This window comes from Oculina patagonica, chromosome 9 (genome assembly GCF_052425735.1).
Source record: "Oculina patagonica isolate OP01 chromosome 9, crgOcupat, whole genome shotgun sequence".
Lineage (NCBI taxonomy): Eukaryota > Metazoa > Cnidaria > Anthozoa > Scleractinia > Oculinidae > Oculina > Oculina patagonica.
The window spans coordinates 28,948,753-28,972,897 of NC_135766.1; the positions used below are offsets into that span (position 1 = coordinate 28,948,753).

The 24,145-nt window shown below is 37.8% G+C and overlaps 1 protein-coding gene across 1 annotated transcript; it reads left to right on the forward strand.

Moving 5' to 3' along the window:
- Positions 1-2,247: 2,247 nt before the first annotated feature.
- On the forward strand, positions 2,248-22,361 carry LOC144664842 (uncharacterized). Its single transcript, XM_078526061.1, has 17 exons — positions 2,248-2,334; positions 10,606-10,745; positions 11,118-11,369; positions 11,464-11,628; positions 12,154-12,267; positions 12,625-12,750; positions 12,839-12,935; positions 13,098-13,316; positions 14,139-14,515; positions 14,638-14,805; positions 15,317-15,427; positions 16,527-16,646; positions 17,012-17,102; positions 17,548-17,922; positions 19,082-19,207; positions 19,538-19,777; positions 20,525-22,361. The coding sequence occupies exons 1-17, from the start codon at positions 2,259-2,261 to the stop codon at positions 20,860-20,862; spliced, it is 3,135 nt and encodes a 1,044-aa protein (XP_078382187.1). The 5' UTR covers positions 2,248-2,258; the 3' UTR covers positions 20,863-22,361.
- The last annotated feature ends 1,784 nt before the right edge of the window (positions 22,362-24,145 follow it).

Consider the following 24,145-nt stretch of genomic DNA (forward strand, 5'->3'; position numbering starts at 1 on the left):
ATTTTTTTGGGTGACTTGATTTAGATAGGGGATTTTTTTGGGTATTACCTTAAAACGAACTAAAGTGCCTTGGCGCGGCCTTGGCGTTTTTATGGTATGATAAATAAACAAAGCGAGCGTTCTTTGTGTTATGTTATTGCCCCTCCTGGCAATTTAGGGGTAATTTGACAAGGGATTTTTTGGGGGGGTTATTTTTGGTCCAGGGATTTTTTTGGGTAATGTCGAAAGACTTAGGGATTTTTTTGGGTCCTGAGTTTTGCCTCCATTCGATCATCCCCGTCATTTACAAGCCGGAGTACCCCCCTGGGGCAAAAACCCCGCAGGAGTGTCCCACTAAATGATTCTAGGGAAACCATTGGCAATTAAGTTCCGGCCCTTCCTTTCGACACTAATTAATTTTTCCTGCAAGATTGTTTAGCAATCTACCGCTGGGTTGATAAAAGTTTTTAATTACAACGTGGGTAATTCAGCTTTACGAACGACGGTCAATTTTTTTTTTAAGTTGTGGAGAAGCTGCTTTTATAATTAGGAATTGTACAAAAATATGTTAACACGCACAGATTTTGGCCATTTTTGCCTGAAATAAGGCATGTTGTGTACCCTGATCAATAATTAGTTATAACTTTTAGAAGGAAATATTTTTGTGAATGTTATAATTCATCCCTTGAGAGGTGCCATTTCATAGCGTCGGTAATTTGTAACCCTGGGTAGGGTGTGGTCTAAACTTTGCTATCGATTTTGCGGTCAGGTCTAAAACAAAGTAAGGAAAATCGTATAGTTTGGGCTGAATAAGGGTTCAGTGTTCCAGGTATCGCTCCGCGCACAGCACCACCAAAACGTTTGGACAGTGCTCCACTAGCGACATAACGACATAAAGAAAAGATCAGTTCTTTCCTTATGTCGTTGTGCTTATGCCATTATGCTCCAACTATAACGTTGTGTTATGTTATTCACACTGGTGACAAAAAACATCAACGTGAGGTGTTTTTGCATTTGCGTGACCTTGCCGTTATGTCGCCAGTGTGAACCAGGCCTAACGGGGCTTAACACTATACTCATTTACATAGGTTAATTATTAATATTGTGGACACTTTTAAATCTAAGAGGAAAACGTAGAAAAGACACTAAAGAGGCGATATTAGGACAACGAACAAGGATTGTTATGATTGTAAAGCTCAGCTCAATCAATCAATCAATCAGTCAGTCAGCCAGTCAGTCAGTCAGTTAATCAGTCAGTCAGTCAGTCAGTCAGTCAGTCAGTCAGTCAGTCAGTCAGTCAGTCAGTCAGTCAGTCAGTCAGTCAGACAGTCAGTCAGTCGGTCAGTCAGTCAGTCACTTCTTATATCCACTCTACTTTTAAATAACGACTATTAAAGCTAGTGGATGCTTGCGTTACTTCGTTTAGTGCTACATGCACAGTGTAGCTAAAATGTCACACCGGCTAACCTTTGGCCATATAGGGGAGTTCCCCCCCCAGGATCTTATCCTTGAGATATTCTTGGTATGTTCTAAAACAAAATGAACCAGTAGGTTTTCCAAACAAGAAGGCAACGATCTGGTTAACTTTCTTGCAAAAAGCTTCCTTTTACGGGGACCGCGGGCAGGCCGGACGGGGGGGGGGGGGGGGGCTTAGCACCCCCAATATTTTGGAGAAAATTTAAGACTTTCTAAGAGAAGAGTCTCTAAAGCCCCCACTTCAAGTCACTAGTCACCTCCCCCCCCACCCCCATTAAGAAAAATGCTCCGCGTTCCCGGTTTTTTTTTCCCGAAAACTATTATTTCCGAGTAAACAGGATAAACCTGCCACTTGACAATGTAATTTCTAGCTCTTTGCTGATTCTGCGCGCGTACATTAATTTGGTACAAAAAGCCATACTTCGATTCCTAACTAGAAAATGAACTAAAGAAGTTAAAACAAGAAAATTTTCAACGAAGTTCACTTTGAATATTTTTTTTCTCATTGAGCGATTCCTCAGTAAATACGTTTGATGTTATCACATTTGTTTGCACTCTGATAACCAGGTAGCAGGCTAAAACATGTTGCTCTAAAAATATCACATGCTTATTGTTCACACCCACAGGAAGTTGATTTTGCTTGCGAAATAATTTCAATTAATTCCTGGTCGTTGATGACATGATGTATTGTTGACGTAGCTAACAAATTTCAACCAATCAAAATCCGTTGTGCTGATTCAAGAACCTGGTATTCTCGGAAAGCCCATCACATAGCGATACAGTGGACAAAGACGCGCTTCAAAATGAATCTTGCATCTTCTTCACTGTCAGCTTTGCTGATTTTGGTCGTCCTTGGAAATCTCTCTTTTGCCGTGAAAGGTAAGCCTGTGATTATTATCGTCATTGTGTAGGAGTATTTTTTATGACACGAGAACTATTTTTAGATTGTGCATTATTCTCTAAACTGGAAAACTAAGGCGATACATTTGTGCTGAGATTTTGTACTACGCTACCTCGACTAAAATGTGATCAGGAAATTAATTAGATTTTTTTATCACCTGATTTCACAGTCGATTATAATTGTCTGAAATTTGCTTTCTTCGCTTTTTCGGCACCGTTTTTCCTTTTTGCAATTTACGTCTGAAATTTTTCAAAGAAATTTGGCTTAGAACATGTAAAGGCAAAGATCGAGATTTCGTAATGCGTAACTTTGTCTTCGGCATAGAGTCCTTTTCAATGAAAGCTTAACATCTTTTCGTTAAATTCACTGTTATTATACTAGCAGTTACTTATCTAACGCATTCACAGAGGCAACGTTTTATTAAATCAAGATACTTATGAAAATTCGATTTCCATCACACGCCCCCTTGCGGAAACATTATTTTTACTTATCGACCCAGAATATATCAAGAATCATTAACAATTATTAGCTGTAAAAAGGTTGTTTGGCATCAAATTCTCTTTTCAATTCTTCTCAGTTTATGTTGTATATTAATATTGCTCCCATGTCTTGCATTGATGACCTCGCCAGCAGCTTGCAGTTAGTAATAACAACGTTACAGACTTCAGGGTTCAAAATGTCCTCAGTCTAAAGCAAGCAGAACTCTAAATTATATTGGGGCATTTCGGTGACTGTTATAAATTAGAAAGGTTTTATTTTATGTTTGCGTAGCTGGGTTGTATAAAAACGCAAACACGCCCCCTAATTTGTGGGCCATGTCAGCACCAAAAAATGCACACAAAAAGTGACGAGTTTGGTGTTTGTCATTAATCTTCTATGGTGTATACGATTCTGTCAAAACAAAAACTCCTCAATAGCTCCGGTGTGCTTTCGAAGCAGATTCCCAGGTCAGTAAAAAATACATTTCAAAATGAGGATGTGTAGGTCGAAATAATCCTTAGGTCGGAACATGGCCCCTGGATTAATATTATAACGAAGAGTGTTAAGTTCCACGCAAATTTTTTTATTAAAACTTGTTTTACAATTATTTCGCTATCCTTATTTTCCATCCGCGTGACCACAAAGAAAATGCAAAAATAGACCTCACAATGCTTTCATGCAATGGCTTGTTTGTTATTTTATTGTGATTTGAATCAATATTATGCTTCTATAAAAAATAAACCTTTAATCTTTTTCGTGATAAAGGTTGTTTAGTTTAGAAACACGCCTTTACAAGGGTGACCTTGTCACTGCTTTGATTACCACATTCCCTTGAAACGGCCGTCTCAAACATATGGGCCTACAAGCATTGTATACACATGCACACAGCCGGCCACAAATAAATTTAATTATAAAATTAATTGCAGCTATATCCATCGATTTTATATTTTCGGTGATACCGGCGATTTTCATTTGTAAGTCAACTGATTATTAAAAAACCGCACCGATTATTAAAAAATCGCTAAAGTTGTCTGCTTTGACTTGTCTTACTAATGAGTTTAACCTGGCAGCAAATCGTCCGCCAGATATAGCTCTTTGTTTTCTTAGTTTTACCTTGCTAAGTGAGGAAAACTTGCACAACAAGTTAAGGCTTGCTATCTCCACAAACCACTTATGGTTTGAGCACAGATTAGAAATTAAGAACCGTTTGCGTAAGAATCCATTTGCGTAAGAAACCATTTGTGTAAGAATCCATTCTGTGATGCAGTTACGAAACACGTGATGTTTTCAAAGGGAGTCCCGGGAAGGGACTTCCCCTAACCTGCAAATCTTAAGTATTTGTTGAGTGCACAATTGTTCTGTTGATTAATTGATTGATTGATTGATTGGCACAGTTGAGGAGGGAAACTACTTAGTCGTCAAATCACACCGATCGCATGATAACGGGATAACGCACCAAATTGGCGGTCCCTGTCACATTGATCGACAGCTCACACAAAAAGGCACTAGTCCATGCACACACCCCCTTTTGTTGGGTGTGTACGATTATTCTTGGATAAATTAAATTTTATGAAGCCTAAACGCTTACATCTAAGCTATAGCTAAAAATCATTCGATGATCCCGTTGCAACTGATAAATGTTTCTTATTTATCGCACCTGATCTTCTCGACACGTGTACGCCCCCTTTTTTCATGACGTCGATAAAGAAAATAACGCCTGTTGAGTAGGATTGTTCCACCGAGAAGTTAATCATTTCAAATCTTTTTTGTGTGAGTGAAAATTCTTGACTACAGAATTAGGAAAATGTGGCGAAATATTCTTGAGGTGCCCAACTTTGAGCTTGGGTTTGTTTTGTGGTTATTTGTGCCTGAATTAACATTTTTTGCGTGATCTTTACGTTCACGTCACGATTAAGATCAAGTTGTAAAAAGCAATTTAAGGTCCAACTAGTTGAAATTGTCACGGTAAATTAAGCTGAATATGTCTTGAGAAGTTTGTCGTCAAACAAAATAAACAATGCTTGGTTAGTCTATCCTCCTCCTTTCAATAAGAAATGTGATGTTAAACTTTTTGAGAGAGTTTTCTTTACTGAAATCTAAGATGAATCTTCGTTAAAATATATGGGGCCTAAATATATACTCTCCAGATAGAAAGGAGAAGTTATTCATCATTTTATTTTAATTGAAATGTACTCCTTATTTCCACCACCAAAAACTTGCCCCCCCCCCCCCCCCCCATATAACTGTGCCATCAATGGCGAATGAATTATATTGCCATTTCTACCATGATCAGCTGTGTGACGACGATGAAGAAATCGGATAAGGCAAAACACACAGCGTTCGAACGTGAGGTACCGTTATCTACGTCACAATACTCAAGCTTCTAAAATCACTGGAACCATGTTGCTGGACAAGCAGCTGTACCGCGACGATCGTAAACATAAGATACCGTAGAATTCCGGTTATAAGCCCCCCCGCTTATAAGCCCCCCCGGTTATAAGCCCATCATCCTGGAAACAAAAAAATACATCCGGTTATAAGCCCCCCCGGATATAAGCCCCCCTCTACCAGATGACAGTACTGAATAGACCTAAATGTTGCTTTATTATGTGTTTTTCACTTAAAAACGTATTTCCATCAACACTCCCGTGGCTCGTTTTGAAACGTTTTTTTCATTCCGGTTATAAGCCCTCCCGGATATAAGCCCCTCCGCTTATAAGCCCACCCAAAACCCCTTACGAAGTTGTATAAGCCCAGGGCTTATAACCGGAATTCTACGGTATAATATTTTCTATCTCCGTGACCGCGAAGCAGACGCGAAAATGACGCATGTCATAGCTCGTTTGTTATTCGATGGTTAATCGGGCTGATATGATCAATGTTTATATAAGATCTAATCCTCTATTTACGCGATAAAGGTTGTTTAGGTTAGAAACACACTTTTAAAAAAGTGACTTGTCACAATATCTCCGTAAAACAGCGGTCTCAAACATATAGGCCTAAAAACATTGCATACACAAAGTCATACACAGCCACAAATAAATCTATTTTTTTTCTACGCGCAGGTATTTGCATCGATTTTATCTTTTTTGGTGGCACGATTTACATTTGTAAATCGTATGATCGCGAAATTTTTTTCATTGTTTTGATCATAAAAAAATCGCTGAATTCCTCTGCACAAATAACTTTAAGTTTTGAGCTCGGATAAGAATGCTTATTCATTCTGTGATGCAGTTACGAAACCCATGATTGTTTTCAAAGGGACTTCCCTTGACCTGAAAATCTACGCATTTCTTGAGTAAACACGTTAATTTCTTTTGATTATTTGATTGATTTGTTGGTTGATTGATCGATCGATCGATCGATTGTTTGATTGACTGACACAGTTAAAGAGGAAAACTACTCAGTCACCGTATCACACTCATCATATGATAATTCACCAAGTTGGTGGTCCCAATCACGTTGACAGATAGCTCACACAAAAGACACAAGTCCATGCATCCACCCCCTTTTCATGGGGTGTGTATTAAGATATTAAAGGTTACAGCTTTTCGATCGTGATGCTGGAAAAAATTTTTATACTGCAAAGAGTATTCATCGATTAATATTATGGACTTTAAACTTTTATTTTCCAGCTACAGCTAAAAATACTTAATCATTCCGTTGCAACTGATATATACTCCGTATTTATTGCACCTAACCTTGTCGACATGTGCACGCCGCTTTTGTCATGACATTGATAGAGAAAAGGTCCTGTAAGTTGGACTTGTCACGGTACATTAAGCAAAATTTCGTGACTTTCTCAACTTTGTCACTTAACTTTCTCGTGACGTCCTATTCTGTTTTTTTTTTTTAACGGGGATTAACTTTTGTGAAAAACTAAGTTCGCTGGTGAAAGTCGTTTTCGTAAGATTCCTTATTCATTCTTTGACATACGAACGAAACGCTTGATTGTCTTCAAAGTGACTTAACCTGTCCTGCAAACCTACGGCATTTGTTGAGTGCACAAGCTACGTTTTCTGTCGGTTGATTGATCGATTGATTGATTATTACAGTAAAAGAGAAAAAAATACTCAGTCATCTAATCACACTCATCATATGATAACTCACCAAATTGGCGATCACACACAAAGACACAAGTCACGGGTAGTGTATCAAGAATTAAAGGTTACAGCTTTTTGATAGTGATGCTCGTTAAATGTATACTCGATGTAAGATTACTATTCGATCAATTTTATGTAAACTAAGTGTTTTTTATACAGTGTTTTCTACAGCCAATGAGTTCTCAATGATTCTGTTGCAACTAATAAATATTTTTTATTTATTGCACCCGGATCTTGTCGACGCGTGAACGCCCCCTTTGTCATGGATGTCGATAGAGAAAATAACGCCTCTTGCGTAGGATTCCTTTCACCGAAAAGTAAATCACTTGAAGGTTTCTCGTGTAAGTGAGAATGATTGGCCAAATATTTAGAAAAGTTTCACGAAACATGCCGGAAATATCCAGCTTTAAGCCTGGGTTAGTTTTGTTGTTTCCTTTGCCTGAATATGCATTGTTTGCTTGATCCTTACGTTCACATCAAAATTAAGGTCAAGCTGTAGAAAGGAATTCAAGGTCCAATAAGTTGACTTTGTCACGGCAAATTAAGCAAAATGTCGTTTTTCACGTTAGTCACCTAACGTTTTTATAGGGACAATGATTGGTTAGTACATTCCATCCTCCCTCTTTCTATGAGAAACGTAAGGTTAACCTTTTTTAAGATCTAGAGTTTTAAAACTCTTTGCTGGACTCAAAACTTTGTCTTCGTGTTGTTGTATGGCGGCGTAAATGTTTTCACTCTAGATACATCTGAAAATTGTTCATAATTTTATTTCAACTGAGATATACTCCTTATTCATAGCACCTGCAACCCCTTCTATCTGTGTCGTTAATTTTTACCTCGTTTTCGGCCGTGTAACGGCCATGAGGAAATCAAAGAAAACAAAGCACACAGTATTCGAACGCGAAGTAAAATTATCTAAGTCACAGCACTCAAGTCTTTAAAAACACTGAAAGAATGTCTTGAAATCAAACTGGCGCAATACACCGCTGCTGGACAAGTATATGTACCGAGACGGAAATATTGTTTTTTATAACTGAATTTTTCTATATCCGTGACCGTGAAGCAAGAGGAAATATACATTACACTTTCATGCCGAAGCTCGTTTGCTATTCTTTGGTAAATTTGGCGCAATGTATGCTTGTATAAGATACAATCCGCTGTTTTCGCGATAAAGGTTGTTTAGTTTAGAAACACGCTTCTACAGAAGTGACCTTGTTACAGTTTTGATTACCACATCTTCGTAAAACAAGCCTCTCAAACATATAATTGTTTGGACCTAAAAACATTGTATACGTGTATACATACAGAGTCAAAAATACATCGATTTTTTTCGATGCACAGCTAAAGTATATGTATCGATTTTATATTTTTGGTACGGTGGCACTATTTATATCTTTAAGTCCTTGTTTTGTTTTCTTTATAAAAAACGCTGAAGTTTTCTGCACTGACTTGTCTTACAAATGAGTTTAACCTGACTGTAAATCCGCTGGAAAATACAGTTTTCAGCTTCGACAACAGGTTCAGGCTTGCTATCTGCACAAGTAACTTAAGTTCTGAGCTCGGAAAAGGAATTAAGAATTGTTTGCATAAGAAACCATCTTCATTCTGCTGTACAGTTACGAAACCCTTGATTGTTTTCAAAAGGTCTTCACCTGATCTGAAAATTTACAGCATTTGTTATGTGAGCACGTTGATTTCTTATGATTAATTGATTGATTTGATGGTTGATCGATCAATCGATCGATCGATTGACTGTTTGATTGTTTGATTGACTGACACAGTTAAAGATGAAAACTACTCAGTCATCTTATCACACTCATGATATGATAACTCACCAAATTGGCGGTTTCAATCACATCGATGGACAGCTCACACAAAGAACATAAGTCTATTCACCCGCCCCCTTTTTTAAGGGGTGTGTATTAAGATGTTAAAGGTTACAGCTTTTCGATCGTGTGATGCTGGCAAATTTATACTCTGAATGTAAAATAGCTGTTCGATTGATTTTATGGAGCCTTTACTTTTGATATTTTTGCTACAGCCGAAAATGTATTAAGTATTGCGTCGCAACTAATATATTCTCCTTATTTATCGTACCGGAATCTTGTCGACACGTGCACGCCCCCTTTTGTCATGACGTCAAGTAGTAAATCATTTCAAGCTTCTTTGTGTAAATGAAAATGCTTGGCTACAGATTGCGGAAAATATCGTGAAATATGCCTAAAATACCCATTTTAGAGGTTGCGCATGTTTTGGTATTGTTTTTTTTTTTGGCTGGATTAGCAATTGTGTCGTGATCTTCACGTCACGAATTATAAGGTCAAGTATGTCTGTTAAAGAAAGAAATTCCAGGTCCTATAAGTTGAATTTGTCACGGTACATTAAGCAAAATGTTGTGACTCATGTCTGTAGCCTAATTTAACTTTCTTGTGACGTCCCATTCAGGCGGTTTTTTTTTAACGGAGATTAACTAAAGCTCGTTGGTGAATGTCGTTTGCATAAGAATCCTTATTCATTCTGTGATACACGTACAAAACACTTCACCTGACCTGCAAATCTACAGCATTTGTTGAGTGCACACGTTTTCTGTTGATTGATTGATTGATTGATTGATATAGTTAAAGAGGAAAACTACTCAGTCATCTTATCACACTCACCATATAATAACTCAGCAAATTGGCGTCCCGATCACATAGATCGACAGCTCACACAAAAGATACAAAGGGGGTGTGTACTAAAATATAAAGGTTACAGCTTTTCGATCGTAATGCTGGTCAAATTTATACTGGATGTAAGATTGCTCTTCGATCAATTTTATGGAAGCTCAACTTTTATATTTCTGCTATAGCCATATATTATATATATATATCATATATCATATCATATATATATTCTCCTAATTTATTGCACTTGACCTTGTCGACACGTGCACGCCCCCTTTTAACATGACGTCGATAGAGAAAAATAATATCGCCTATTGCGCAGAATTGCTTCCACCGAGTAGAAAATCATTTGAATCTTATTTTATGTGTGGGTAAAAATGCTTGGCTACAGATTGCGGAAAGTGTAGTGAAATATGTCTAAAATACCCAAATTTAAGCTTGCGCCGGTTTTTTTATTGTTTCTTTTTGGCTGGATTAGCAATTGTTTCGAGATCTTTACGTGCACGTCACGATTAAGGTCAAGTACAATCCGTTTGTTTCTCACAGTAAATTAAGCAAAATGTCATGACTCAACTTTGTCGCCTTAAGTTTGCTGGCGAATGAAGTTTTGTACTTTAAAATAGTTCAGTCCATTTAACCCTTTTTAATGAGGAAAATACGGTTATACTTTCTTCTTCTTCATTTATACTTAGGCCTGATTCACACTGACGACATAACGACATGAGAACATGGACATAATGCCGAGGGCCTTCCGGGAGAGGGAGCGACAGGGGGGGGGGGGGCGGGGGAGCAGGAGGGTCCATGTTCCCTTGCTTCCAACAAAGTTCTTCTTGTATTTCTGCCTTCCCTTAAAGTATTTCTTCGATTTTGATGTTCCCTGTTCTGTAAAAAGCGCTTTTGTTCCCGATTTCCCATTTTTTCCAAAGTGATTTATGGAAAATATCGACAAAACCGCTAGGACTTCTAACACAATCATTGCGATTTGTTGTTATTCTCGTTAAAGGCACTTCCCTTCAGATTGGCAAACTTAATATGTCACAGTCCCTGCAGGACGGGGGCTGTAGCAGTGGCTGCTCTCACCATTGTCGCCTGCCACGTTGTGGAAACGTTGTATTTCCATTTACATTCAGTGGATCAGGAACGGTACGTATATATATTTTAATGAATATATTAAAAGGGCCCTTAAAGTCGGCTGTGAAATCCCACAGATTGGTTTGTGAATTTTGCGTGGCTTCCCTGGTGAAAATGTGACCTCCCTGGTCGTTTTATTTTGTGAAAATAACAGTTCTTTTGAGGTCTCTATTCCTCCCTAGGCCTGGTGGTTTGTTTTTCTAGATCAGGGAAATGAAACACATTGTAAAGCTTTCATCCAACTTCTCGGAAACATCGAGTAGATTTCTCCAGCTCTAACACTTCCAATGCAGAAACCGAATGAAATCCAAACCAATGGGTTAAAAACTCCAACATGTTAATTGAGAGAGAGAACTCATAATTTTTTTATCTTACTCTTTCAAGGTTCAAGTACATGTAACATTGAGTCATGGTGAGCAATTTTCACGTGTTCACTCACCTGCTGCTGTGTGGGTTGAATCAGTCAGTACACGTGGATTCAAGGTGTGTGCACGTGAGTCAGGCATTGGAACAAATGGAACTGGAATCCTCAACTGGCTGGCTTTCCAAGATCAACCACAAATGACACGTGGAAGCGTTAGTTTTAATGGAATTTGGACAACAGAAACTAAATGCGAGAAAGTTACATTCTCTCAGGTAAGATGGCTTGATTTGTTATAGATATTTATTACGAAAATGCCTCTTAACTAATTATCACTCATTTTATTTCTATGAACGTAAACTATTGCAGAGCTTTGGTGGAAGACCTTCTGTGTTTGTCTCAGCTAAGTACACACGTGACACAAAGCCTGATGACGCAATGTACGTCTGGCTGGAGAATGTAAAACCCGGAAGTTTCGAAGTGTGCCTCCGAGAGTTCTTGGCGTTTGACGGCAAACACCAAGATACTGTTGTGGTGGGTACACGACTTGTAAAATATTCGATCACTCAAGTTAAAATGTTTTAACTTTTTTTAAAGATATTGGTTGAATGTTTTATATACGGAATAATAGCTTCGAATAATTAACAACTATTCCATGAGCGCGTGTTGGATATAATGCGGTAGATAGCTATAACTATGTCATATCCAACAAGCGCGAGTGAAATAATTGACTTATTTAAAACGCTCAAATAATGGCAGTATTTGAGCACCCCAGCTACTTCCGTTGACTCGTATACTCCTACCATATTTGCAGTCCATGGTATATGAGCCCGTATACCATGGCCTGTGAACCATTCAGGAATTGCAATATACCATAGCGCACAGCTACGTTCATCAGGCACTACATGAGTTTATATTTCTTCGCAACAGTTTCTTAATCTTGTCATATTTTGCGAACACTTAAAAAACAGTAAAAGTCAGTTGAAAATTGAAATAATGCACCTTAGGCTAATTGAAGTATACTTTTTAATTTCTTCTTGACTATTTCTTTCTTCCTAGGACTGGTTCGCATTCACCGGCAATGGGTCCGAGTTAAATTTTACAAGGACAGGGGAAGTCTACTTCCCAAACAGCGGCAGTCCTACAGCGGACAATAATTATGGCTTCTGTCATGTAAGTGGCTTTGATAATCTTCAACAACATCATCCCAAAACTGAAATGGAGGCCATTAGGTTATTACCCACTAAAGACGCTTTAACCTTTTTTCAAACTAAGTTAAAATAGATTCACCCAAATCATGTGTTTTTTTACCGCAGTAAAATTCTAACACAACATTCTCTAACAACGTGAAATTTGAAAAAAAATTGAATCTAAAAGTAAGCCAATCTGCTTATATTCGGAAGGGCTTATTTCAGAAATGGTTTTAAGGGACGAGATTTGGAAGATGGGGAGTGGGGCATGGGGAGGAGTAGGGGATTTTCGGGAAGGAGTTATTTCAGGAATTCAACGGTTTTTCCTTTTTTTTTTCAGGAAGTTCAGTATAACACAACTTTTTATAAGTCACCGGCTGTGCTAGTCTCTGTTGGTCATCAATATGATCGACAAGTGAAAAGTCATGTTCCGCCGGAGAATAACATGATAACAGCCTGGGTTGAGGTAAGGTTTCCGAGGTTTTAAGTTCAACAGCTTACATGACGCTTGATAGAAAATACTTTATTGAGTAAAGTTGTCCTTTATTTTATAGGAAGTTCATCGGACATCCATGAGAATTTGTGTGAAGGACCTGACCGGTTCAGGAAGTCAACACGACCCCCTGACTGTCAGCTATGTTGTGATTGGAGGTTGGCAATAAATTAAATTATGATATCTTTCATTTGAAATGTTTCCAATGTCGAATAAGGAGAGATGGAGTTTCCGTTGTATGGAAAAGGTGACTATTTGAATTTCCATTTATTGATTTTAAGCAAAGTCTAAATGAATATCCCTTAATTTTCTATTTACAGACTTGAATCCATGTTTGGGCGTAGTCTGTGAATCGTTTGGTGTCTGTAAAACCTACAGTGCACATGAAGCTCGCTGTGTGTGTAACGAAGACTGCCCTTCCTATCAGGATCCAGTGTGTACCGCGAATGGTACAACATACGACAACAAATGTCTTTACGAGCTTAGCTTCTGTAAGGGACATGACAATAATACCATTTATCACCCAGGAAGCTGTGAGGGTAAGTGAACAGTTATCCTGATAAAGCTTACGAGGTCTAAACTCTTAACCCTATCCAGACCGGGGGGGGAGGACGGCGGAAAGTGCCCGCGCCGACTTTTAACGCTTATAACCTTTTCAATATTTAACCAAACGCTGCCAAACTTTGCGACTTTATCTAATATTAATGTAGGATTAATTTGGTAGAATAGGCTGTTGGCTCAGGAACTTGACGTCACCATGGCAACGGCATTTTGACAGGCATATTCCCCCAAAATTGTAATTTTCGTCTTTCGTTTCATGAAAAATAGCTTTGATGCAATTATTTTCACCTTTTTAGGGATTTTAAGCACAGTTTTATTGATTTTGAGTACTTTGCAGTAATTTTGGGCTGGTTTTGACGTTTTGGAAAAATTTTGAAATCCAAGATGGTGGATCCCAGATCGCGGCTCTTATGACATTATGATGTCATTGTTACGTGTTGTGATGTCATCATCCCTCGTGACGTGTACCAAAAGATAGATTTTTGTACATACTATGTATCATCTAAGTTTCGTTGTGATTGCTTAAATATTCTGGAAGTTCGCTGTATGAAACAATCCAAAAAAGCCCGGTTTGAATAAGGTTAAAGAAGAATACTTTAAACTTATATCAACGGTAGAATTTTCACGTGAGTGTCAATTGCATTAAAAGTCTTGTCAGTGATCAAATTCTCTTATCTTCTTATTTATGATTGTTGTAGGACCGAGGCATAAATGCAATACAATTCAGCTGCTAAAATGGTGTAGTGGGCGGATGTGATAAGGTTTGTAGCTTAATTAATTTTTTTTTCATTTAACAACAGGCTTTCCAATTGCCCATGGCCGTGTAAAGCTTCTTCGAATTCCCAAATGGTCTGACTCAAGCTGCAAGACAGTGGCATTCCCTCCATACCGGTTCTACCCGGATAAACAAGTTCACGTACAAATAACACTGAATCACATGAACTTGAATGACTCGGTAACAGTTCACCACGCTATCACCTCGTGGACGGAAAATGTGAATACACGAAATTTTACAGTCTGCGCCATGCAATCTGGGAGGAATGGAAACAACTTTAATCCATTGGCGACTCTGGATTGGATGGCGTATCAAGGAGCAACGCAAGAAGTAATGACGGGAATAATCAGCATTAAAAAATGGTGGTCTGGAACAAATTGCGAAGATATGACGTTTCCAAAGGTTTGCTTGAAATACATCTTTTTTAGAATCGCAACACACTTTTACAGTTAACTGCATGCAATGTGGTTTTATTATCTTATCAGCAGTACTCTTATGATTAATTTCTCTGTTTTTCATTGCAGGACAAGTTTAAGGAGGTGCCTGTAGTTCTGGTGACGTCAGAGCACCTTAGAACTGGTAAAGAGTATGATGCCTCGCTGATCTGGACAGAGGATGTAACCAAGGACTCATTTAAAGTCTGTCTCCGCGAATTGCAAAACTTCGATGGAAAACATGAGGATATTAATGTGGTATGTGACCAAATCATTTATTTTTCGAAACGTTTTGGAACGCATGAAATAAACAAATAGCCTCTCCTTGAAAATTAATAAAACACTTGCTTTGGCTTGTTAGCCCTATTATATTTCAGTTGCGCAGTACTTTTAGAAGTCTGGGTATCCTGTGGTGACATTAATTATATTCAGCCAGGAGAGGATAAACGTTGTGAAGCTTTCTCCTCTTTCTATTTATCGTTAATTTAAATCAGTTAATTTATGAAGGTTGAAGGTTATAAAGTAATTAAATCATAAAGTTCTTTTCATTCGAGTGTCTTATAGCCTAGACAATCACAAAGGGCAGAATAATCCAGTGAGCCAATGTGAACTCAAAGCAAATACGTGTAGCCAGCACGAAGCGCGGGAAAAGAGTGTTATGAAGTCGCAATCAGGTTTGGTTTACTGCTAATTGGTTGAGAAAGTGACGCGGGAATTTCAATCAAGTGAAATGTGCTCTATCCGTACAATTTCCACATTTCATCTGCAGAACTGGTTGGCGTTTTCCAAACTACACAAGCCACTCTTCACTGAACATGGCTCTGTCAATTTTCCAAACACAAACCCACCAACAGATGAAAACAACAACGCTTACTGTGAGGTAAAATAACAAATGTTCTATAAGTTAGAAGAGACTTCCTTTTCGCAACTGCTTTTACTTAAAAGTTGTGTTTATAACTGCGGGGTCATCTCTTTATTTTCATTTTCATCTGCAGCTCAAATATATGATTTCATATACAGTCAACTCTCTCTGGCGATGGTCCTTGCCGTTTTTCAGTCATTTTACTGTAACCAAACTCCCTATAAGACGGACACCTCTCTAAGACGGACAACAGACACTTTGAAAACATCAACGGACACTTAAGAAGTGTTTTTATCATGTTTTATTAGTGAAAATACTTCCAAACTTCATATCGCTAAAGCAAAGTTAGTCAGCACCCAAGTGATACGCGTATACCAATCTTACTAACCAAAAACAATGAAGCTTCTCTGCTCACGTGAAGTGGAGAATTATCGATTGTAATGAACGAACGAGTCAATTTTGTGATATTATTGTTGTCCCAGTTTGTAGATTTTGTTAAAAAAGGGTTTTTTAACAGACTCAAAACAGACGTGTATTCATTGTGCATAGGTTTAGCTTTATTATCTCAAAATTACTGGTGTCATGTTTCCTCGACTCACTACGAGAAGAACACCTCCCTAAGACGGACAGTTGCGGCCGGTCCCGAAGGTGCCCGTCTAAGAGAGAGTTGACTGTATTCATAATTTCAAGAGACTTTTAGATACACAAACATCTATATTCGAATTATTACCTTAAAAATTGATTAACTTTGTACAATCGTTTTAAAAACGATTTGGTACAATGAGGATAACGGTTCAGACGACTGAACTATAACTAAACGCTGAATCGAAAATTCTCAAACTTCTCCGGAATTATTTCTGCCAAACAGTTTTTCTCCGGGGCCTCAAAACAATTCTTTTTTTGTTGAATAGGCTGTTTGGGCTTACCTTTCCAGGAGGGGGGGGGGGGGGGGGGGGGGCTCTGAGAGTTTAGATGGAATAGGGAAGGGGTTATAAGAGAAGGTGGTGCGTAGAGGGGGTTGGGCTAAAGAGAGGATGGGTGGGGGATTGGGGGGGGGGGGGGTAAAAGAAGTGGGTGAAGACAAAGAGTATTAATGGAATTTTGTTCTTATCTACAGTTTGTCCCGTTTACAAGAAGTTATAACATAACACCATCAGTCCTGATATCAGCCAATCACAGCACAACGGCCAGCGGAAACTCGGCACCAGTTCACAACGGTATTGCTACGTGGATCGAGGTAAGTTTGTCACATTGAAGATAATCGACATCACTCTAAAATATTCTACTGGGAAACGTAATGTAACTTTTCTGTTATATACCTGGCTTAGAAAAACGGCCGTTTAATATCGACAATATAAATTAAGAGAATAACATTGTCTTTAAGTTATCCATAAAAAGTCATGTTTTAGTGGAATATATGGAAACATAAGCGATCAGATCTTAGAGAATTACAATGTAAGAACTACTTTTCCAAACTCCCAAATAGTGTCTGGATTTTGGAAACTACGCTTTGTAGGCTTAGAACTAATTTGTTTATTGCTATTTCCGCAGGTGCGGAAATAATGATTTTATTGTTAATATAGTATGGCATTTGATTTGTAGAACATGAACGCCTCTGGATTTAGAGCCTGCATTAAAGAGTTGTACGAGACCAGATATGACCCTGTGTCAGTGAGTTATGCGGTCCTTACAGGTTAGTAAACACTACATAACACGTGGTGATTTTAAATATTGGTTACTTTCGGGGACATGTTTTTCAAGACCAAATCAAAAGAAATCAAAGTACATGTAGGGTGGAAAATTCATTCTAGCAGACGTAAATGAAGATCAGTGATTTATATAGGATGAGTGTATTTCAAGTGAGATACAAAAAACACAAAATGGAAAAACCTGAAATATGCTCAGATTGTATTAATAGTTTGTTGCGCACTTTACCGTTGCGAACTGTTATAAGGAAATAACTCAAATAATAATAAAAATAAGCCTTTAAGAATTTTTCGTGCCGTCTGTTAATATACTGATAGCCCAAAAGTGCAAATATCAACTTTCGTAATACAACGAAAGAATTTAGGCAGCCCTACTTAAGTACTCTCATTCGGAACAAACTGAGTACTAACATACATTTGCTATTTGCGCAGATATTTGTAAACCTGGATGGAGTTATTTTAGCGGCTACTGTTATTTCACGAGTGAAACCTGTACAAACTGGACAAATGCACTATCAAAATGTCGACAAGAAAACTCCGTTCTTGTTGATGTGAACAGCAATGAAGAAAATGTGTTCATCCAACACAGACATAATGGCGAGAAATCATGGCTGGGATTGAACGACAGATCAACAGAGGGCGACTTTACTTGGGCGGACCTTGGACAGGCGAACTTTACAACTTGGGCCAGAAATCAGCCTAATAATTTTAGAGAAGAAGATTGTGTTCACGCCCTTGGTTTGAAGTTGAACTACGAGTGGAATGACGTGAAGTGTAGCGACTGCCATCAGTATACTTGTAAGAAAGGTAAGGAATAAACAAATAAATGAACAAAAAACATAAACACTTTTTACTTGAGAAAGTCAGAAAGGGCCAACGGACAACACAAAGGACCGGATCAGGCACGGGGTGACGAAATATTGGAAGAAATTATACAAGTTTAATCCCTCCACCGTACGGTCAGCCTTTCTGTTTTTTTTTTTTTTAATTTGTTCGAACAGCAAAAAACATAAGGTAAAAGATAAATAAATAAACTTCTAATCAGAGATGAAAAAGAAAAAGTGATAAAGCAAAAGTTGGAATGAAAGAAAGAGAGAGTCAGAATAGTTGAACGAGTGAACAGTGATAAGCGAACAAGCAAGGGACTCAATCTTCTTTTTACAACATCGCTTCTTACTCTGCTTATTTATTAAGGCTCAGTCTGCGATCGATTCAAAATAAATGATCAGGGATAAAGAGTTTTTACCGATCCATATGTGTTTTAATGTTTTTCCTTTGCTTAACCCTATTCAGACCGGGCTTTTTTGGATCTTTTCAGACGGGGGGGGGGGGGGTGGGGGACGGATTCCCCCCTCGTACTTTACTTCCAGAATATATTATAAGCAATCAAAATGAAACTTACAGGATATATAGTATGTCCGAAAATCTAACTTTTGGTATATGTCACGTGGAATGATGACGTCACATCACGTGACAATTACATCATAATGTCAAAATAGCCACCATCTTGAATTTCTAGATTTTTCCAAAACGCCAGAAAACCGCCCAAAATTACGGGAAAGAAGTCAAGATCAATTAAACTGTGCTTAAAATCCATAAAAAAAGTGAAAATAATTGCATTAAAGTTATTTTTCATAAATAGAAACACGAAAATTAGAAATTTGGGAAAACATGCCTGTCAAAATGCTGTTGCCATCGTGACGTCAAGTTCCTGACACAGCAACCTATCCTAACAAATTATTCTCAGATAAGTTTTAGATAAAGTTGCAAAGTTTGGTAGCGTTTAGTTGAATATTGACAAAGTTATTAGCGTTCAAAATCGGCGCGGGCACTTACCGCCCCCCGGTCGGGATAGGGTTAAAGTTTTTTTTGTGTACAAACTTTCATTGAGAATTGATTAAAAAATTGTGTATATCTACCACAAAACGGTGTTTCTATTTTTGTCGTTATTTTGTTTACTCAACAGACCTAAATGAGTGCGACAGAGAGATGTATTCCTGTCATCAGTTTGCCACATGTGTGAATTCGCGTGGTTCATTCGCGTGCATCTGTAACCATGGATACCTTGGAAATGGATTTGAGTGTTATTCAGGTCAGTCAGATTTCATCTATGCAACATTACATAACATGTAAATTGGTTATGTTTATAAACGTCTCTAACAAAGGTATTTTTAACAGGTTCACAAATTAGATTTGTTTGTCTATAATTATACAGTGTCTGCAAGTAGCATAATAGTTCTTAATACATTGACTTTTAAATAGTAGGTATGATTTCATATTATCGTTTCTATTTTAAAAACTATCCAAGGGGAAAAAATTGCAGTTATGTATTTTTTGCAATGTAAAACGTCCAGTCTAGATTAACAGAAAATAGTCATTATTTTAGTATTTGTCAATGACCTTTTTAAAAATTCTTCTTCAGGGAGATTATCAGACTCAGCCATTGTAGGAAATAGCAACAGATATCTGACTTTGTTAAGCGACTGGTTAAAACCTGTCGCCCAAAGCATATCGTCTCAGTGGGAGAGGTGTTGGCGAGCGTCGGTGGATGGCTGGGCTTTAACAACTTTTCATGGACTGTGTGACAACAAAGGACCCACTGTCACAATTGTCCGTGTCGGTGGCCGGTATATCTTTGGCGGGTACACCAGCCTCTCATGGAGTAAGTGACATGATTCTGTTCTTGCTCAAAATTAAAATAAATATGGCAACACAAACTAACTAACTAACTAACTAACTAACTAACTAACTAACTAACTAACTAACTAACTAACTAACTAACTAACTAACTAATTAACTAACTAGCTAACAAACTAACCAACCAACCAACTAACTAATAACTAATATTAACTAGTAAACTAGCTAACTATGACTAAAAACACTAAACAGACTACCAGCTAACTAAAAGACTAAATAGATTAAAACTCCAAAAGCTAATTTAACAAATAAAGGTAAATAATTCGCAGAAGTGAATTTTGAAAAGCGGACGTTTCAAACGTTAACCCTTCGTCGGACAAAGTTAAGATAACTCTCGAAACGTCAGCTGTTCAAAGTTCACAACAACGGTTAATTTACCTTTATCAACATAAGTCTAGCAGATGAGTTTATGTATTTTAAAACATGTTTATTGGTTTCAGAATTCTGAAATAGGTATCGATATTTCAAACAATGTTTAATTTAAAATAAGGTAAAAGTTTTAAATTTAATTTTATTTAATAAAAAAAAAACAAATTGGGTCGCACACCACCACCAAAAATTTCGGGATTATCCCCGGCCCTGTCAATTGAACGATTAATTGAAACCTAGGCTAATTTAAGGGGAGCAACATCATTGGCTGTACGGAGATGGGAAATTCTAGTGAATTGACCTCCGCCAATATGACATTTTTCTACCGTCTTTTTCTCATTAGCCTCCAGTTGTGGATATCGGTACGATTCAGCAGCCTTTGTTTTCTCACTGGTTAACAATCCTGGTTGGAAACCATTAAAACTAGTTCAAACTGGACGAGATAGTCATTACAGAAGTTATTCCGTCTACAGTTGCTCTTCCTATGGGCCAACATTTGGAACTGGACACGATATTTACATTTCCGACGACGCCCCAAACGGTAATTCTCAGGCAAACTTAGGATATACCTACGGCCCACCATCTGGCTACAGATACGAATCCGCCTTTGCCAAGTCATTCCTGGCGGGTATTGAAAACTTTCATCCTGACGAAGTGGAAGTCTTTTATGAAACTACATGAAGCAATTGCGGCTTTCCGAGTCTTAGCTTTTCACGCCCTGCACAATAAAAAGTGAACTTTGAAAATTTATTAGTAGAATATAAACTTTTTAAAACTAATTATAAAGTAGTGCAATTCAAAAACCTTCAATATCCAAATGTGTAAATCCATGCATTTTGTATTACACTATTATTATTAACAATAATCTGCGTAAAGAAATCTTGCTATTTTGCTCAGTAATCGTTTTGACGGTTCATCAAATAGCAATAGATATAAACGATTTTTTTAAGATATGATTGCATGCCATTACTTAAGCGACTCCGCAACCCAGGACATGCACTTGGGAAACAATTGCCAGAGAGTAAATTGATGATATTCGGTTTTGTTTTGACGACAAAGTGACATTTAGGTAACGTTCTCGGACGTAAGGTTGTAATAGAAAACTGGACAAATTAAGAGTGGTCAGCCTGACTTAGTGTTCGAGCTAAGGGGAATAGTAAACAGATCTATCATGCCACAAAAAACGACAGGAACAGACTCGGTGACCTATGGTTGTAAAGAGGCATAATGATTTTAATGATAGTTTCAAATCGTCATTCCGCGTTCTTGAAAAGTCATTTTCCTAAGTACAAGCAAAATGTGAAAAAAAAAATAGTTTATTAAAAATAATTTCCATTTAATTGTTTTTTTTTTTACTCTGTGAAAAGATAATCTTTAAAGCGATGGCTGGCATTAAATTGTTCAGGATAGATCACAAGTAGCCCAAGCTCCTAAAGGAGCCGTCAACATTCATGTATGACATTGCGTATTATCTAGGTTTTTAGGTCTTTAGCTTTACTGTTTTTCTTTCAGTTCTTTCCATATATAATTTTTTTATTATGGGGAGAAAACAATAAACCTAAAAACCTACTGGAATCGTCTTTAAACGCCTCCAAATGACATACAAACACAAGATATACACAGAAGAGGGCAGATACTCAATTTTATTAGATCTTTCCCTCCTTTTATAAATCGATCGTTTTATTTTTTATTTATTAAACAAACTATTTTAATATAATAACGTTATTACGCAATGTCATACAACGGTCATGCATGTTGACGGTACCTGTGGATAGATAGCTAAGGATTGTATTTCAGCTGTGTAGTTAAAGTAACACTAAATGAACAAATAAGAAAATTAGAAAAGACGTCTATTTCAATAAGGGGGAAAAGAGGCCTTTCCCTAACCACGAGAGAATGGAAAAATAGTGAGTTTCCTTGGCTCAAGTGATCAGCTAGTTAACTAAATAATTTATTAGCTTATTTGGACTTACTCCAAACACATTATCCTGTTTTCACAAATGAAATTCCTCTGAAGTCTCTTAAGAATTTATACTTTATCAAGATAGGCTTATATATACAGATTGAGAAAAAGAGATCGAGTATGATTAGCTTTTGTTCGGTTGGGTACCGGAACGGGAAGTCTATTTCAGTAACGCTGTAAGACACCACGTTATAAAAGCGTAAAATAATAAAATAGAGCAGGGTGAAAATAACGTGTTATTATATCTCTGTCGCCCGTTCTTGTCTCTGCTACTGTCCCTCACCCAGTTGAAAATGAGAATTTCTTATGCGATTAGCGTCTCCCTGTTACTAACCCAATTAAGTTGGGGGTTTAGCCATGATACACACAGTCAAATGTCTCGAAAGAAAAATGCCCTGTGGATTGACCGTGTTCAATCCAATATACACCTATACGTTGCCACGTATCCAGCGTGGTGACCCGATGGTGAAGTGCATATCACGCCTGACTGTAACAGGGAGACGCTGTTCTAATCCTGCTCGGGGCATGTAATTTTTCTTTCATTTCAGAGACGTGTGTCGAAAGCCGTCTGTAATTTTTTTACATCTTTTTTTCTGATTCTAAGGCTTTCATGGCTTCATAAAATTTCTGTCTGTCGCCTAACCCAATTAAGTTGGGGGTTTAGCCACGATACACACAAATGTCTCGAAAGAAAAATGCCCTGTTGATTGACCGTGTTCGATCCAATATACACCTATAAGTTGCCACGTATCCAGCGTGGTGACCCGATGGTGTAGTGGATATCACGCCTTACTAGTAACAGGGAGACGCGGGTTCGAATCCTGCTCGGGGCATGTAATTTTTCTTTCATTTCAGAGACGTGTGTCGAAAGCCTTCTGTAATTTATTTACATTTTTCTTTCTGTTTCAAAGGCTTTCTTGACTTCATAAAATTTTTGTCTGTCGCCTAACCCAATTAAGTTGGGGGTTTAGCCACGATGCACACAAATGTCTCGAAAGACACACCTATAAACAAATACATCTCTGCAATCCAGTCGCTTATTTTTCAATTTTTGTGGAAACACAAACCAGACAAAATCAAGAGACAGGTTCTATATCACGACTTCCCTAATGGTGGGCTAAGGGTAACGAACGTTGAAACTATGTTCAAGTCCCTGCGTCTGGCGTGGATTCCGCGCTTGCTTAAAAGTGACGATGGGGAAGCCCCCATGTGGGCAATAATCCCCAGTAATTATTTCAAAAGATACGGGGTCTTAATTTTATATTACACTCAAATTATGATGCAAAATTCCTTAAGAACCTAGATACCCCGCTCTCCTACAAACAAATTTTGCAATTCTTTCTAGAACTTAGAAACATTTACAGCACGGGCGAGGAACAGGAGATGATTCTCTTTAACAACAAAGAGATCTAAATTGACGGTAAGACTTTTTTCTATCAAGACTGGGTTGATAAGGGTGCCCTTACTTTGCAAGATGTCATTGATAATAATGGGAGATATTTGCCATTTGAAAGTTTAAACAACGATATGGAATTCAGTGCAACTTTCTCCAATACTTCCAAGTAATATCCGCAAAAACCAAAAGCCCTATTTGAAAAAGCCAAGGGTCGGGTCAGACCAAATGTCGATTTTCTAGCCGGCGCTAAGTCGTTTCAGCTTTCGCCCCAAATCCAAAGATTTCTATTGGCCTTTTCTTCATAACAATAAGACGCAAGCCACCGGTCCATTGAAATGGGGGCGTGACCTTGCTCCGGCAGCCTTGCCTTGGCGTCAAATCTTCACCAAAGTAAAACATACTTTTAAAGAAAATAGATTGAGAGAATTTTATTATAAGCTAATTCATCGAGTTGTGGTGACAAAAAAAGAGCTCAATCTCTATGGAATTACGCATAACAACAGATATTTTTTATTGTGGTGAGTCTGATTCAGCTCTCCATACATTTCAAGAATGCAGTGAAGCAATATCTTTTCACAACAAAGTATTACTGTGGTTCAATGGAA